At 39.5% G+C, this 16204-nt stretch overlaps 1 protein-coding gene across 6 annotated transcripts in view; it reads left to right on the top strand.

Moving 5' to 3' along the window:
* Positions 1 to 3472: 3472 nt before the first annotated feature.
* LOC137496890 (gastrula zinc finger protein XlCGF57.1-like) overlaps positions 3473 to 16204 on the top strand; it is a 79803-nt gene continuing 67071 nt past the window's right edge. For 2 of the 6 annotated variants that reach the window (XM_067142467.2, XM_068226915.1), the window contains exons 1-2: positions 3473 to 3995; positions 6671 to 6761. In XM_067142467.2, the coding sequence (XP_066998568.2) occupies positions 6708 to 6761 (54 nt within the window). In that variant the 5' untranslated portion in view covers positions 3473 to 3995; positions 6671 to 6707. The remainder of the gene's footprint in view (positions 3996 to 6670; positions 6762 to 16204) is intronic. The other 4 variants (XM_067142466.2, XM_068226913.1, XM_068226914.1 and 1 more) reach the window with 4 other exon arrangements.

Raw genomic sequence — 16204 nt, forward strand, 5'->3', positions numbered from 1 at the left:
TGATGGAGTTGCCACATGTGTACATACTTCCTTATCAGTTACACATTTCCCTTTACAACATATCATCCCGCACACCTATGCTGTAGGAATAGTACACCATAACACATGTTTCATCAACATTTATTGCCCTCCCCACATTTACATTACTCAGAACCAATGGATGCATTTTATCCAACAATTTGACACATTTCCACATCTTTTTCTTCTCGGTGATTTTAATTGCCACCACACTGAATGGGGATGCATGGTCGATACAATCAAAGGTTCTAACTTACTTACTATTTCAACTCATCAGAATTTGTTTCTTTTAAATGACGGCTCCCCGACCCGTTTAACTCCGCCTGGATCTCCACCCAGCGCAGTAGACCTTACTTTCTGCCGCACCTCTATGGCCCCTGTTACCACCTGGCATACATTATCTGATACGCACACTAGTGACCATTTCCCCATTCTCATCACATACGGTATTCACCCACCACATTCCCAGTTTCAGGCACCCTCCTGTATAAGTAACGTCCGATCTTATAAAAACTTCAATGTTTCTAATTACCAATCATACCTCAATTATATCTTGCAGCAGAAACATAAGTCACCTCTTTCCTTTTCCCTTTTACTCCCTTATTTAACCCAATATTTAAACATATTTCATCCGTGCCGACCATTAAAAGTGACGACCCATCCACAGCAATACGAATTAAAATGGTGGGACAAAGAATGTCACGATCTTATTCATAAGCGCAAACTATTATTCAAACTATATCGACAATCGATGACGCCGCAGCATTATTTTCAATTGCGCAACCATATCGCGAAAACTAAACTCGTCTTTAATGCCAAAAAGCGAAAAGCATGGCAATCTTTTATTTCTCAATTAACTCCACAACTTCCAGCAACGAAATTTTGGAACGCGATCCGCATGATCACGAGAACTTTCCAATATCAAACTTCTTCTGCTTATCCGCGACAAGTTCTAGAATATTTTTTATACACCCTTGCCCCTGTTACCGCCAATCCATTCTTTCTACCCACCTCACAGCATAATTCTTGTCCTTTTATTTCCCTTTTGAATCCAATTACCTATAATGAATTACACTCTGTATTATGTACCGTCAATAGCTCATCACCAGGACCTGACGCAATTACTTATCAAATGCTCAAGGCCTTACCCCCCCATGTCCAAATTTATCTACTCAAATATTATAATAGTATTTTCGAGACATTACATGTACCCGCATCATGGAACGAGTTTTTCATCACACCCATCCTGAAACCAACCTAACGACCTACCGAACCTGACAATTTCCGAGGCATAGTTCTGGGATCGTGTATACGCAAAGTTTTTTGTAAAATACTTATGAAACGCATGGCGTGGGTATTGGAATATCACTCGCTATTACCCAAATATCAGTTTGCCTTTCGACGGGGTAACAGTACACAAGACCCTATCATAATTTTCTTACTCGACATCTTATTAGCAAAATGGCGGAAACAATCTATCGTAGCAGTCTTTTTGGATATTAAAGGTGCCTATGATGCTGTATTATTGCATATCCTCTGGGAGAAATTATTTAGTGTTGGATTCCCCATTCAATTTATTTCTATTTTAAATCAACTATTTACTAACCGTCGGTTAACTATTAAATCTCCCCAACACACAATTGATAGCCGTTACACATCCCAAGGTTTACCACAGGGATCGATCCTCAGTGGAGTTCTGTTTGCCCTTTACATGAAAGAGCTCGAATCTCTTGTGCTACCACACGCCCGTATTCTAGCTTACGCGGATGATTATGTTATTTATTGTGCTGACTCCCACATTGACCTTTGTAGAGACAAAATATCTCAGGTTCTAAGTTTAGTCTTTCAGTGGCTAACGGCTCATGGACTTTCCCTTTCTATACCCAAATGTGCAGCAATGATCTTTACACATAAACGAACCTTTGATAAAAGCCCTATTAACTTTGACACCTATAGCATCCCCTTGGTTTCACAACACTTATATTTAGGAATTTATATCGATCACAAACTCACATGGCAAGCTCATATACGACACCTTATTAGGAAATCAGATCGTTATATCACCATTCTGCGAACGGTAACGAAACGTGCATGGGGTGCTGACCCTTTGTCAGCACTGCAGCTATATCATGCAACCATTCGGTCCATACTTGATTATAGCGCCCATATTATTGACTTAACCCCTAAACATAGTTTATTAGCGTTGGATCGTCTCCAATTTACAGCACTACGTATCAGCGTGGGTGCCCTCCGCACAACACCTACTAACGCTTTATTAGTAGAAACGACGGAAGAACCACTGTACATCCGCAGGATAAAACTATCCAAAAAATTCCTACTGAAACACATTAGTAGAACGAACTCCCTTATTGTCCCAAAATTACAATTATTATATGAATATTATCAACAGCGTCCTCCTCCCAATCATCGGTATCCCGCCATATACATGGCTTATGCTGAAATCCACCATCTTACTGAAACTATATTTCGTACACCACGTATTAATACGTATTCATAGCACTATGATATTCAAACATTCCGTCCTTCTGTTATCATTGCCCCTTCTGATGCATCAACCCAATCAATGGCTGCACCTTATCCCACACTATATGTTCATAAGAAATTTAAAAGTTCCATAACTACACCAGATTACCACCTATTTACCGATGGGTCAAAATCTAATACTGGAGTCGGAGCGGCATTTTACGATCCTCAACTACTCATTAGCTTTAAATATCCGTTACCTAATAATTTAACTATTTTTACAGCAGAATTATATGCCATATATCAGGCCCTTGTATATGCTCAACGGTTGCAATCCAAAAAAATAAATATATTCAGCGATTCCCAAAGTGTTTTACAAGCTCTGCATTCACTCGCCCCTCATACAAATACATATGTCTACGAAGTCAAATCTCTTCTATTTCAACTTGAAACATCCGGTTTTGTTATAACGTTAATATGGATCAAAGGGCATAATCGACACGTAGACAACGACATGGCCGATATAGCAGCGAAAGATGCTAGTGCAGATACCGCGAATATATTACAAATCAAAATTCCGATTCTCGACTTCTTTCCAAATATCAAAGCTGCAGCTCAACACACATGGTGCACACAATGGCGATTATCTGCTCGTACAAAAGGACAATATTACTACCAACTTCAACCGAGTATTCCCACACTACCGTGGTTTGCAAATGGTACGTATACACGACGTCACATTACTAATATCATCCGACTACGATTTAATCATGCCTTAACCCCAGTATATTTAACTCGCTTTCACATTACGAACGACCCAACTTGTTCCTGTGGAGAATCTGAATGCGATAGTGACCACCTGTTCTTTCATTGCCCCCAATATGCACATCACCAGACCATTTTGATGCAGAAATTACTTAAAGTTCCAATATCTTTCCCTACACGACTTTCAGTTTTGTTGCACCAACCTTCGCCTACGATCATTACTATTTTAAATGAGTACCTTGATAACACTCGTATAAAATTGTAATCACGATTTAGTTTTGCAGTTGGTTTTGTTCCGACATGTTTATGAGGTGGCACTTCTCAATGCCCCTGGTGAGTAGATACTGTTTCAAGGTTCTTATTATTTTCTGATCTCGTACAGCGTCACTTCTAAGTTCTTTGTGTCTTTGCTCAGTCCCGAATGTACTACCTCCATAACCCTTCCTCATACCCGATATAATCTTACTTCCTTAAGTGCATCTATCTTCATGTGATCACGCTAAAATCGGACATTTGTGTTGTAAACGTGTGTTTTTGTGATATAAGTGTAACATATTAATGATCTTGTGACTGGGAAATAGTCTTTTCAATCCCAAATAAATATCCGCAAGACAAGACAAGACAAGATGGTTACGTTGCTTCATTGCCGTTAAAAATTCAGCGCGTTTCCAGCCAAATTAGCGGTACAGTTGTTCAATCTCGAGTGAAAAACTGCATGACTTACTTGGGTGTGTGTATCATTGTGTAGAATATTTGTTTCCATTGCTTAACTGGTCGTTATGCATTGTTAGTTGATGCTTTGCTTTAGGTACTCAGATGTGCGGCATATGCCTGGTCGTTTTCTGTGCCATAACCCAACTTCATGCTGGGTATAATTATTAAGTAAGCGATTAGTACCGAGGGTAAATTCGTCTGGACAAAGAGGGCCGTAATAGTTATAATTGTCCAAATACGGCAATTACCTGTAAGCGTTTCGGTTTCGAAGTGGCGTTCTGTTGTTTACTACTGCTTTTTTGGATACTTAAAACTCACTCAGTTATGATTAACTTGTAGGGCAGTTTTATCCCAGTAATTATGTTGTTTCTGTACGGCTCGTTTCATTAAAGAATTGTGGTTTTTTTCACTTTTCTCTGCAAATAAAGACACCAATGGGGTATGATGCGCATAGGTATCACCCAAGTATCACTATAAAATTTGTCACAAATGGAACATGACAATTGCTTTTACACATATCAAGTGAAAAATCTCTGGCAAATTAAGAAATACCGTCGTTATTTGAGAAATATGAAAACATACTTAAGGCTTGTAGACAGGACTGGTTTATGTCGTATTCCGCTGCTGATGCCGTCTTTTGTTACTTTCTTGAGGTCCAGGGCTAGCACCGAGGAATGCGAGTGCTATGTCTGTGGATTCTCATTATCTTTGTCCATATGACTAGAGTGGCCAGTTCAAACAGCAAAATGGAGGTCAACAGAAAAATAGCACGATCCCTGGACCAATAAATCACCAGTCCAGTGGATTTTTCTTATGTACATTGGCCATACCATTTTGTCGCCTATTAAATATTGTATATCGCGATACAATTCATGAAAATATATCATTGACAAGTGAAGCAATGAAGCGAAAGCAAAGAACTTCAGTGAACACAGATATCGCACACCATCTAACTCGTTGTCACACACGAAATTTTTATTTTATTTTATTGAAAGTATAAGACAAAAGACATACGTGTGTCACTCTGAGCGCAACACCAATGTACTTGTAAAGTGGTAAAGTACGTATACATAATATTCTCCAAAAATCAAATATTTCTTAATTTGCCAGAGATTTTTCACTTGATATGTGTAAAAGCAATTATTATGTTCCATTTGTGACAAATTTTATAGTGATATTTGGGTGATACCAATGCGCACTATACCCCACCAATGTGCCAAAACATTTAAGCTGCCATATGCAGAAATTTCAATTTAACTGTATTTCAGTCGCCCAAACGCCAGTTTCTTCTACAAGTCGACATCATATGACATGAGGTAATGCGTTAAATTCCCACAGGTGTGTTTTTGACTTTTTATAGTGTAATTAATATAGCCTCTACTAGATGTACTCCACACAACCCAATAACCTGAATGTCTATTTCAGATGTATTAAATACTATTCATAACAGAATCTGTGGGGTAGTAACATTAATTGTGTTTAAAGGATGTTAATCTGAAAGGTATTAATTGTTGTTTGCATCAGTAGTCCTTTGACTGGTTTGATGCATCACACCTTTCCACCCTATCCCCTGGTAACCTTTTCCTTTCTAAGTAACTACTACACCAACTCTAATCTTTTTGTCATATTCATGCCTTGCTCTACCCCTGCTGTTCTTACTATCTACACTTCCCTCAAAACCTAACTGAAAAATTCCTGAGTGTCCTCTCATTCTCTCTCTTCTTCTCATTAAATGTAACCATTTAATTTCCTTTCATCAATTCGATTCATTATCTCATTATTTGTGATTCAATCTACCCATCTCACCTTCAGCAGTCTTCTGTTACACCACATCATATGATTATATAGGTTCTTAATATCCGTTGTGTAAACTGTCCATTTTCAAACTTGTGTGATACACATCAAATTTGCTTAATTCTTTTCTTTTAGCTATGTGCAGTCCTCTGTAATTGGTAGATAAACTCAGGATTGTCTGTGGTTTTGCCATGGCCAGGCAAGTCTTTTTGTCACGTTGCTCAGCAAATACACAGTATCTCAACTGGTAATGCTCCAGACAAACTCACCACCGTAGTTTCAGTTGGATCTGTTATCTAGCATACATTAAATGTTGTTGCTAGAAAGTATAATTTTACTGAAATGTGTCAAAAGTCAAATGGATCATTCAGGTCAGAAATAAAGTGATAGCGAATATGGTTGATAAGAGGAGAAAAATTTGGTACAAGTTGACATTTAGAAATAAAGAAAGAAAGAAAGAAAGAAAGGATTAATAGGATGCATGTTGAGAAACCCAGAAATCAATCAGCTGATTTCAAAGGGAAGTGTATGGGGTAGGAATTTGGTAGGACATTGGTACATATCAGAACAGATGGGGGATGTAATAGTTACATAGAAAAGATTAGGTAAGCACAGGATACTGTGGCGTGAAGATCTGTATGAAACCAGTCTATGTACCTGGAGGATAGCTCACGATATGGGGATATGGAGATCTGTATCAAACCAGTCTACAGACATTGAGTGGCCACTGGCTTCTCACCAAGTTGCCCATGGTTCAGTCCCAGCCAGTGCATGTGAGGTGTTTGAAATAAAATCCATATGCCTGTGATTTGAATTCCATGCAGTCGTACATGGTTGGTCTGTACACTTTGACTCCAAAAATAATAATATATGTATTTTATTTTTCTTGTTTCAGTAGACAATTCATGTAAATACTTCTGCTGCTGTTTGAAATGGACCAGAAAATTGTGATTAAGGAGGAACCAGTCTGGCGTGAAGGACATTTCGTAAGTATCATTCCAGGTTACTTTGTAGTGACTGGAATTCAATTCATGTTCAAAAATTTGTATTAAAGGAATTAGTCGTAGTATTGGAAATGAAATCTCATAATGTAATACTCTTTTAGGTTGTGATTATACAGGGTTATTCCAAATGATTTATTGCATTCTAAAATCTAGAATTAATTTTCATTTTGAGTAAAGTTTGGTACATAACAAGAAACATAAACTTGCCATCTTTTGAAGAGTACTTTAGTGGGTGTTTAATTGTGTCTCCTTTCATTGCATGACACATCTAGATGGCAGCCTCGTTTCATTCCTGTACAATGTAGCATGTCGCTGTCGATGGCCATCAGTTGAGCGGTGGTTGATGTAGTTTCTTGAGTCAGTAGTCCATAGATTGATGCAGCCTTCCATGCCGCCCTATCCTGTGGTAATCCTTTCATTTCTACGTAACTACTGTATCCTACGTCTGCTCTAATCTGCTTGTCATATTCTTATCTTGGTATACCCCTACCATTCATATCACCTACACTTCACTCGAAAAGTAACTGAACAAGTCCTGGTTGTCTTCAAATGTGTCCTATCATTATTCTTCTTCTTGTTTCGTATAGATCGAATGAGGACCACGATATTCAACTGTTACATTTGCGGTGGGTTTTGATGTTTGCCCTTTCTCTTGCTGTGTTCCTTTCTCTCCTTTGTCCAGAGAGTACCTGTTTTCCTTCTTCTTGCTTTGTCCTGGAACTTGTTTTGTTTAAGCATCCTCCTGAGAGATGTCCAGTCTTGTATATCCCTTTCTGTTCCTCCCAGTTCCTGCAGATCTTTGTTTACTTCCATCGACCATGATGATTGGGTCTTCCTCTTTTGCCAGTAAACAAGCAGCTGGTTGGTCAATCTGGCAGGATGCATCCTGTATACATGTCCATAAAATGCTAGGTGTCTCTTCCCGGGTGAATGGCTGACTTGTAGTGCTTTATTTTAATGTTGTGGGAGAGACAATTTTTGTCATAGGCGTTCTTGGACAGTTGGTATGCCGTAACTTATTAACTCGAGTTGATAATTTATTTATTTATTTATTTATTTATTTATTTATTTATTTATTTATTTATTTATCTATTTCTGATTTACATTTGTGGCGAAGTTAGAGCTCACAGCCCTCCCTTACACTTAACCACTATAAACAATAAAATTTAAAAATGTAAACATAGGAGTGAGACATAGAAATTCTGAAAGGAAATAATACTATGGACAGATAATTCTAAGACTAAGTTAGGCCTACATATCAGTACCGCAATTTGTGCGACAATACTAATAATAATAATAATAAAAAATGAAGAAAACCCATTCACACAATGACTCACACAACTCAGTTTTATGTTCACAGGAAAAACTTTCAGCAGGCAGAATTGAATTTATGAGAGGAAGTAAGGTGCCAAATGTCCATTGTAGAAATTCGTTCGTATTAGTGTAATTTCAACTAGAAAACCAGAACGGGTACTAATTTCATGGAATGAGGAAAGAAAACAAAAATTAGAAGAGGGGTAAGTAGGAGTGTTCATCGAATGCACTTGGTAAACAAGTGTCATTAGGTGAAAATTCCTTCATTCATTTATGCGTAGCCATCCCGAAATATGGTGTAACATGAGCGTCATGTCACAGTTGGAGGGCATATCGTATGCATGAGTTTTGTTCTCACTGAAGTCTCAAAGCTTGTTCAGCATTTAGATTGACTAGTACCGTATCACAGTAGTCTAAAATTGGGAATAGTAGTGCTTGGATTAATTTTAATATAAGTTTTTGAGGAAATTTTTTTTTTGTGACGTTTCAGGGGATAGAGAGTTGCATGAACATTTCTACATACTTTTGCTAGGTGTTCATTCCAGGTCAGATTCTCATTGATGAAGATTCCAAGATTAGTTACATTTTTAATGTATGTCATTGATTATAATTTGAGAAGGATTGATATTGCTTATTACATGTAATAATTTAGTTTCCTATGATATTACTTTGTGCTTTACGAGGATTTAGGATTAAGTGGTTATTTTTATCAGGCGGTAAGCCTTTCAATATCCGAATTAATATGCTGAACTGTTTCATGTCAATTGTTTGTAGTGGTGTGTTTGTATATCTGCAGATCATCCACATATAAATGGTAGTTGCAATACTGAAGTGTGGAAATTATGTCATTAATATGCAAGATGAACAGTAAGGGCTCTAGAACGGACCGTTGAGGGACACCGAATGATTTCAGAGCCCACTGGGATCTTTGATTGTTTACTGCTACTCACTGGCGACGATTTGTAAGGTATGACTCAAAAAAATTTAGGGCTATCGGGCCGACATGCAGAAAGCGCAGCTTCGATAATAGTACACTTAAGAAAATGGAAATTGCAACACCATGAAGGCATTGGTCGTTTGTGTTGATTTTCAAGATATGGAACAATGCCATGTAGGTGTATAAACGATCAATGTTTCGGACCCATTGGATTGTTGCTACAGGTCTCCCCACGTGATTGGTCGCAGAGGAATCAACTCCAGTATACGGACTCTGGTGTAGCGTAGTTGATTTGCAGTCTGTGCAGTGAAGTGTTCCCCGTCAAACATGCCTCAATGACAGAGAAGTGCACACTATCAACAACTGTCGCCGTTTGAGAGGGTTCGGATAATTGGGCTGTGTGAGGCTGGATTATCGCTAAGGACTGTCGCTGCACGTGTTGGCCGACAGGCATCTATGGTACAACGTGTATGGCAGCAGTGGTCAAATTAAGGTACCCACACTCGTAGACCTGGCACAGGCCCAGCACGACAGACTCCTGTGAGAGATGATCACCGCATCATTCGGATGGCCCAGGTGAAATCCCATGCAACAGCAGCGCAAATTCGAGCAGCTGTGGCACTCCACGTTATACAACAGACTGTTGGTAATCGCCTTCATGCAGCTGGCTTACGAGCCTGTGTCCCTGCAGAAGGTATTCCATTGACCCCACAACAGCGACGTGTAAGACTGACCTGGTGTCGAGAAATATCAACATGGGTCGACGAATGGCATAGGGTCGTCTTTAGTGATGAATCACGCTTCTGTCTTGCCCGCAGTGATCGCCGGAATCGTGTGCGCCGACTTACCGGGGAGAGGGGCTGCCCAGATCTTATTGTTGAGAGGCACACAGGGCCAACACCAAGCATTATGGTCTGGGGAGCTATTGGCTTTAATGTGAAATCACAATTAGTGCTTGTTGAGGGGACTATGACTGCTCGACAGTACGTTGGTAGGATACTCAATCCAGTGGTTGTCCCTATGATGGTGAACATTGTTAATGGGATGTTTCAGCAGGACAATGCCCCGGTTCACACTGTACGCTTCTCCAGAGAAGCTCTCCACGACATCACAACCTTAGAATGGCCCGCCTGATCCCCGGACCTCAGTCCTATCGAGCATGTGTGGGACATGATGGGTCAACAACTGGCCAACCGTCCTCAGCCACCCACAACTCTGGAACAACTGACCCGTGCAGTGCAGCAAGCATGGGCCACAATTCCTCAGGAAGAGATCCAGGGCCTTATTAACTCCATGCCTCGATGAATTCATCAATGTATTGCAGCCCGTGGTGGGCACATCCTGTATTGATTGTTGTCCAAACTTGCAATCAGAGGGACCTGGAAGTGTAATCATCGCGTCACAACCGAACACTCGTCCTGTATGTTCATTTGCAGCAATGTAGCACCACTCCTTCTGGGTGTTGCAATTTCTTTTTTCTTCAGTGTATGTCTATATTTAACGTGTCAAACACACTACTAAAATCAAGGAGCGTTAGTATCATCACATGCCGTCTGTCCATTGCTAGTCTTATGTCATCTGTTACCCGAAGATGTGCAGTCGTAGTACTGTATTCCTTTCTGAAGCCAGATTGCAATGGGTCAAAAAGAGAATGTCTGGTTAAGAATTCTATTAGCTGCTCGTGTACAACTCGTTCAAGAACTTTCGAGAGAGGGGTTAGAATCAAAATAGGCTGGTAATCAGATGGCGCATTTGCTGTGGTACTGGTATGTTTTAATATTGGGGTTACTAGAGCATCCTTCCATGCAGTTGGAAACGTCCCTGTGGTGAGACAGTGGTTTACAATGTGGGTAATATTTGGTAGGATCGTGCCAAAAATGTTTTTTATGAAGCCTGCTCCTTTTGCTTGTGACTTAACTGAATTCAAAATACGCTTTACATCATTTATACTGACAGGGTGAAAAGAGAAATTATGTTCATTTTCTGTAGGGCCACTGATTCTTTCATTTAGATTGAATTGATTTTGAGGTGGAGATTCCTTTATTAGGTTAGTAACTAAGTGAGAGTTGAGTGTACTGCATTTTCCAACTCCCATAGCTCGATGTTCGTTCCAGGTTTCACGTGCATTTAAGTTCTTTGTTGCATTTTTAATGTGATTAAATTTGCTGTTGCAAATTAATTTCTTTGTTCTGTTACATAAAAGATGATAGTCTTCAAAATCTATTCATTATTTGTTTCCTTGTATCAACGGAACTTTGTGTCATGGCGAGCTATTGTTGCTTTTATATCATTTGTTAAACAAGGTGCAGGCGAGCAAGTGACTCTAGCTTGCCTAACTTTAGCATGCTTGTCATATCGTCCTATGAGTAGAGAGTTAAATCTTGTCACTTTCATGTCTGTGTGTTGCAACTGCTTTATATCTTCCAAAGGTAAACTGTACGCATCATTTTTTAGTTGTTGTAGATCGATATTTTTCCAATCCCTATAGCTAATGCATTCAGCTTTGTATTTTTGTACACGTAGAGAGTAGCACAGGTAAATTAAGTCATGAGTTGAGATGCCAGGTACAGGAAATTGACTGTACGTAAGAACTTTATGCAGGTTATTTGTAATCAGGAGGTCAATTCCAGTATGGCTTGTATATCTAAGTGTATGAACATGATTAGTTGCATCTAGTGGTAAGATCGTCATGTTGATGGAGGTAAATAGTTTGCTGATTCGGTCTGGTTTGCCAATCGGGGCCAAGATCTTTGAGTTAGTCACCAAGAAGTAGTATATGTTCGTAGGTTGGTACTAGTTTGAGAAGGTCAGGTTCAAAGTCCGAGATGTTGGTAACATTCGGTAGTTTATAGACAATTCCTATCAATACTTTTTGACGGTTAATTATGGTCTCAGCAAACATATATTCCGTATGTGGAGTGATGCCAGATGATGATTTTAATAATTATTGTATTTTAATATCATCTCTACAGTACAATGCTACACCACAACCACCGCTCCTGGCAGTGCGATCATGGCGATAGAGAGTATATCCTTCTAGTTTTACAAGGGTAGAGCTAATTTTATCGGACAACCGGGCTTCAGTAATAAACATAATATGCATATTACAGGTTGTTATTTTCTAATGAACTTCATCTGTGTGACTAAGGAGTGAGATGGAATTGATATGGCAACACTGTAGACTTCGCAAGAACGGAGACAGTGATTGTTTCAATAGCAGTTCAGTAGGCTGAGGGCTAGAAGCAGTTGGTGAAGGTACACGAGGGTTATTGTCGTCTAGGAATACACTCTGGTCAATGACACTCAGGAATGCCTTGTCAACAGTAACAGTAGTTTCAAGGACACCAGCTGCTGACATTTTTAAAGGGTAGATGACACATTCCTGGAACAGACACTGACACACACACACAAATAATTATATACACATAGCATATGTTTGGTCGCCATAAGACCTATCTATGTCGATGCGACGTAAAGCCCCTAGCATATGTTTGAACATTTCAATAAAGACAAATAAATAATAATAATAATAATAAAATAAGGAGATTAATAAAATTACACTAATATACAGTTGAAGAGTTAGTCTAGAATAGGGTTTTGCTAACATGCTGTACTCCCAGGCTTTAAGTGCACCTGCCGACGAGCATTTCAGAAATAAGTAGAAGAGAAAGAGTTTGTGGGTGTGGGTGGAACTTGTGAATGCTACACGACTGTTTTACGAATTTGTTACAAATAAAGAAATCACATTGAAAGAAACAGTTAAGGAACTAGAAAGCTATTTCACAGTAGAATCTACAGACACAGGGTGAGATACTACACTATGGTATTGTTCATTTATTTGAGAGATTTCAGTTCATCCATTGTTATGTTACGTCTAGTTTCCCCTCTTTTTACAATGATTCCCTCTATGGTCCAGACATTTCTCACTCCACGTTTATCTACAGGTGCCTTTAATATTAGAGTCCGAGCCACAGTCAGGTCCTCCCTGATAGTGATTCCAGTGCCTGCTAACCTGCCCTTCTTACGAAAGACTTCCTCTCTTTTTTTATAGCTTACAAATTTCACTATTATAGGCCGTTTCACTTCCAGCACCGGCCTGCCAACATGGCGAGACCTATCAATTTTCTGCACGGCAATGTCAAGTCCAAGTTTATCTTTAAACAACCTGTCTGAAAGTTTGTCTGAATTCTCATTCGGTAAGTAGGGAATTCCTAACACACACACTTCTTCTATGTTGATATTGCTCTAGAGCATCAGTACTCTTTTTGAGTTCATCGTGCACTGCTTTCAGTTCAATTTCCCTATTTTTAATATCAAATTTAAGTTCATTGATAATCTCAGTGTTGAAGTCCAGGGTGGCCTTGAGTTGTTCAGCCATGGCCTTTGTGTTACTTTCAGTTATTGCCTTAACGATAGCCGAGATAATGTCTTTGGACTGTAGAGGTTTCCTTACCTGCTGGACAATGCTGTCCGCTAGGGTAGCTTCACTACCGTTCCATCTGCAGGCCCCATCTCGGTCCTGGTTCCGTGGCTGGCCGCATTCCTCTTGTCTCTTCCCATAATTACATTTTGTTTATATTTAAAATATCCACTGCACAGCACTGAGTGATGTCGTGAAGTAAACAACATGCACTTTTAAAATTGAAATTCACTTTTTTCGTAACAAATTATGCCTTTACTACACCTGCTAATGAATGAAAACTGGGAGCACACACACACAGCACTAACAGTGTTCCGTACTCTTTCAAAGAGATTGGGTTTCAGCCATTCTCCCAGGTACTTAACCTGTTGGATGTGTTGATCGTTCCTTGCTGCAGATTCAGTGTACAAGGAGATTCACTGATGTTGTTGATGTATTGTTTTTTCTCAAATGAAATGAGTATTCCTACTTTTGCTGTTTGTTGTTTGAGTTATTTCACTATTGATTCTGTTGAATTAGAAGATCCAGGTCATCAGTGAATGCCAGAAAATCAACATTCAGTCCATTCCACTTGTGTCACATAGAAATAATACATGGTATCCCCTGTCTAGTTAACTCCTTTTGCCACTCTCTTACTACATTTTTCAGTGCACCTTTAAAGAGGAAAGAGGAGAGGCTGTCTCCTTGTGTTACACCTGCCTTGGTTTCAAAACTTTCTGAGAGCGTTCACTCGTGATTTGGTGTTATTTGAAATCCACGAGTCTTGTGGTCCAGTGCTAATTCCTGCCGGATTTTCATGAAAGTAGGTCTCTCGACTGAGTTATATGCCTTCTTAGCGTCGACAAAGACTGTGGTGTATATCTTACCAGCCGTTTTTACTTGAGAGGGCACTGACTTCAGGTTGAGTATCTGTTCAGTACAAGAGCACCCTTTTCTGAATCCCCCGTGGTATTGTCGTAGTTGGAGAAAATCTTGTGACAGGTACCAGTGAGTTTCCTTGATAAGTGTTCATGTTGGTCACGTTTCCTTCTTGTGCAATGGATGAATCAAAACAGAAGTCCAGTCTCTACTGTAGTTAACACTAGGTTTACCGCAGCGGTCAAAATTACAATTTCCAATTTTTATTTTCGCTATCACTCTTGTTATACGTTTAGAACATACAAACCCTGTGGTGGCTTTTAATGATATTAAGTATACTTTTCGGCATATAGCTTCAAAAATCCGTAACTCCTTTCTAGTTAGCGCTATGAGGTCATATACCTACTTTTACCGGGCGGTCATTTTGACCGGTATTGCAGTAGCTACCCTATCAGACTTTTTGTGGCAGTCATTTAGAACGGGGTATGATTCTAACAAGCTGTTATAGTGTACTTTATTACCATAGTATTGAATATAACTTGTTGTTGTGCTGCAATGGGACAGCTGTTGGCTCTTTTCAGACAATGATACAAGTACACTGACAGGAAAATATAGTCAGTATTTGTTCAGTAATGAAAGGTGTGCAATTGTAACGAGCAGGCAATTGTGTTCAATCGTTACAAACATTCAAACTAGATTTCCTGATTGTTTGTAATTACCCTGAAGAAACAAGTTCCCGCGTAGTCTGCAAATGAATGCCGAAATTCTGAAGCTTAAGCATATAATTTTCCCATCACAATCAAGCGATGAAGCTGGGACGGATTTAGAACTGGATAATTGCGGAGACGTGTATAACTTGACAATCGGAAATAGTTCGGATAGTGATTCTAGTTCTTTCGAGCCTGTAGAATTTCCATGTGAACATGAAATCACACAGCAGCCTTCGACGTCAAGGGTTAGGGAACTAACCGCAACACTGCAATGCGCACACACTTGCAAAGCAGCTGATGACAAAGGTAAGCCTATTTGAAGTTAGTCATTATTTATTTACGTTATTCAGTGCACAGTGTAAGTAAGTTTGGTATTATATTTTGCAGGTGAAGGACATACTAAGGAAGATTAGCAAGGAGCAAGATATCAACTACAGAAGGCCGAGCCTATGCTGTGGTAAGTCAACATATCGGCGTGGTCAGCACATGATTGTCGGTGATGAAGTAGTCACTTTCGTTGGAACAGTGCGGACTCTTGTTGATCTACAAAGCCTTCCAGGCCGTCGAGGACAATAAACTATACTGAGGGAAGTCCGAGGTTCCACAGGACATGAAAAACGCCACATTGAAAGAACGTGTGCCGCTACAGCTTGTCGTCTTTTTCTTGACGAATCCAAGCTGCGTCACATCGAATGATATACTGAGGTTGGAGCCCGCAAAGTTCTGAACAATCCTGAACGGAGACTTTCTTTGGAAGAATTGGACACTGTCATTGGTATTTTATATGCACGCGGAACTTATGGAGTGGACACGAACATTCTTGATCTGTCATCACAGAAGTGGGGTCCTGGAATTTTCTCCCAAACTGTGACACAAAACCGTTTCCTGTATATCAAGTAGTTTCTTCGATTTGATGAAGAATCTACCAGCATGGATCACCTGAAAATTGATAAATTGGCGCTTGTATCCATTGTGCGGGACAAATTTATATCTAATTTTACTATTTGCTTCAGACCAAGTGAGAACATTACCGTGGATGAACAGCTCTTTCCATCGGAAGTTAAATGCCCCTTTATGCAGTATATGGCCAATAAACCAGAAAAGTTTGGTATAAAATATTGTTTGGCTGTCTATGTGGAAGCCAAGTATGTTGTAAACGGTTTTCCCTATCTTGAAAAAGATGAAA

Source organism: Anabrus simplex, chromosome 3 (genome assembly GCF_040414725.1).
Source record: "Anabrus simplex isolate iqAnaSimp1 chromosome 3, ASM4041472v1, whole genome shotgun sequence".
NCBI lineage: Eukaryota > Metazoa > Arthropoda > Insecta > Orthoptera > Tettigoniidae > Anabrus > Anabrus simplex.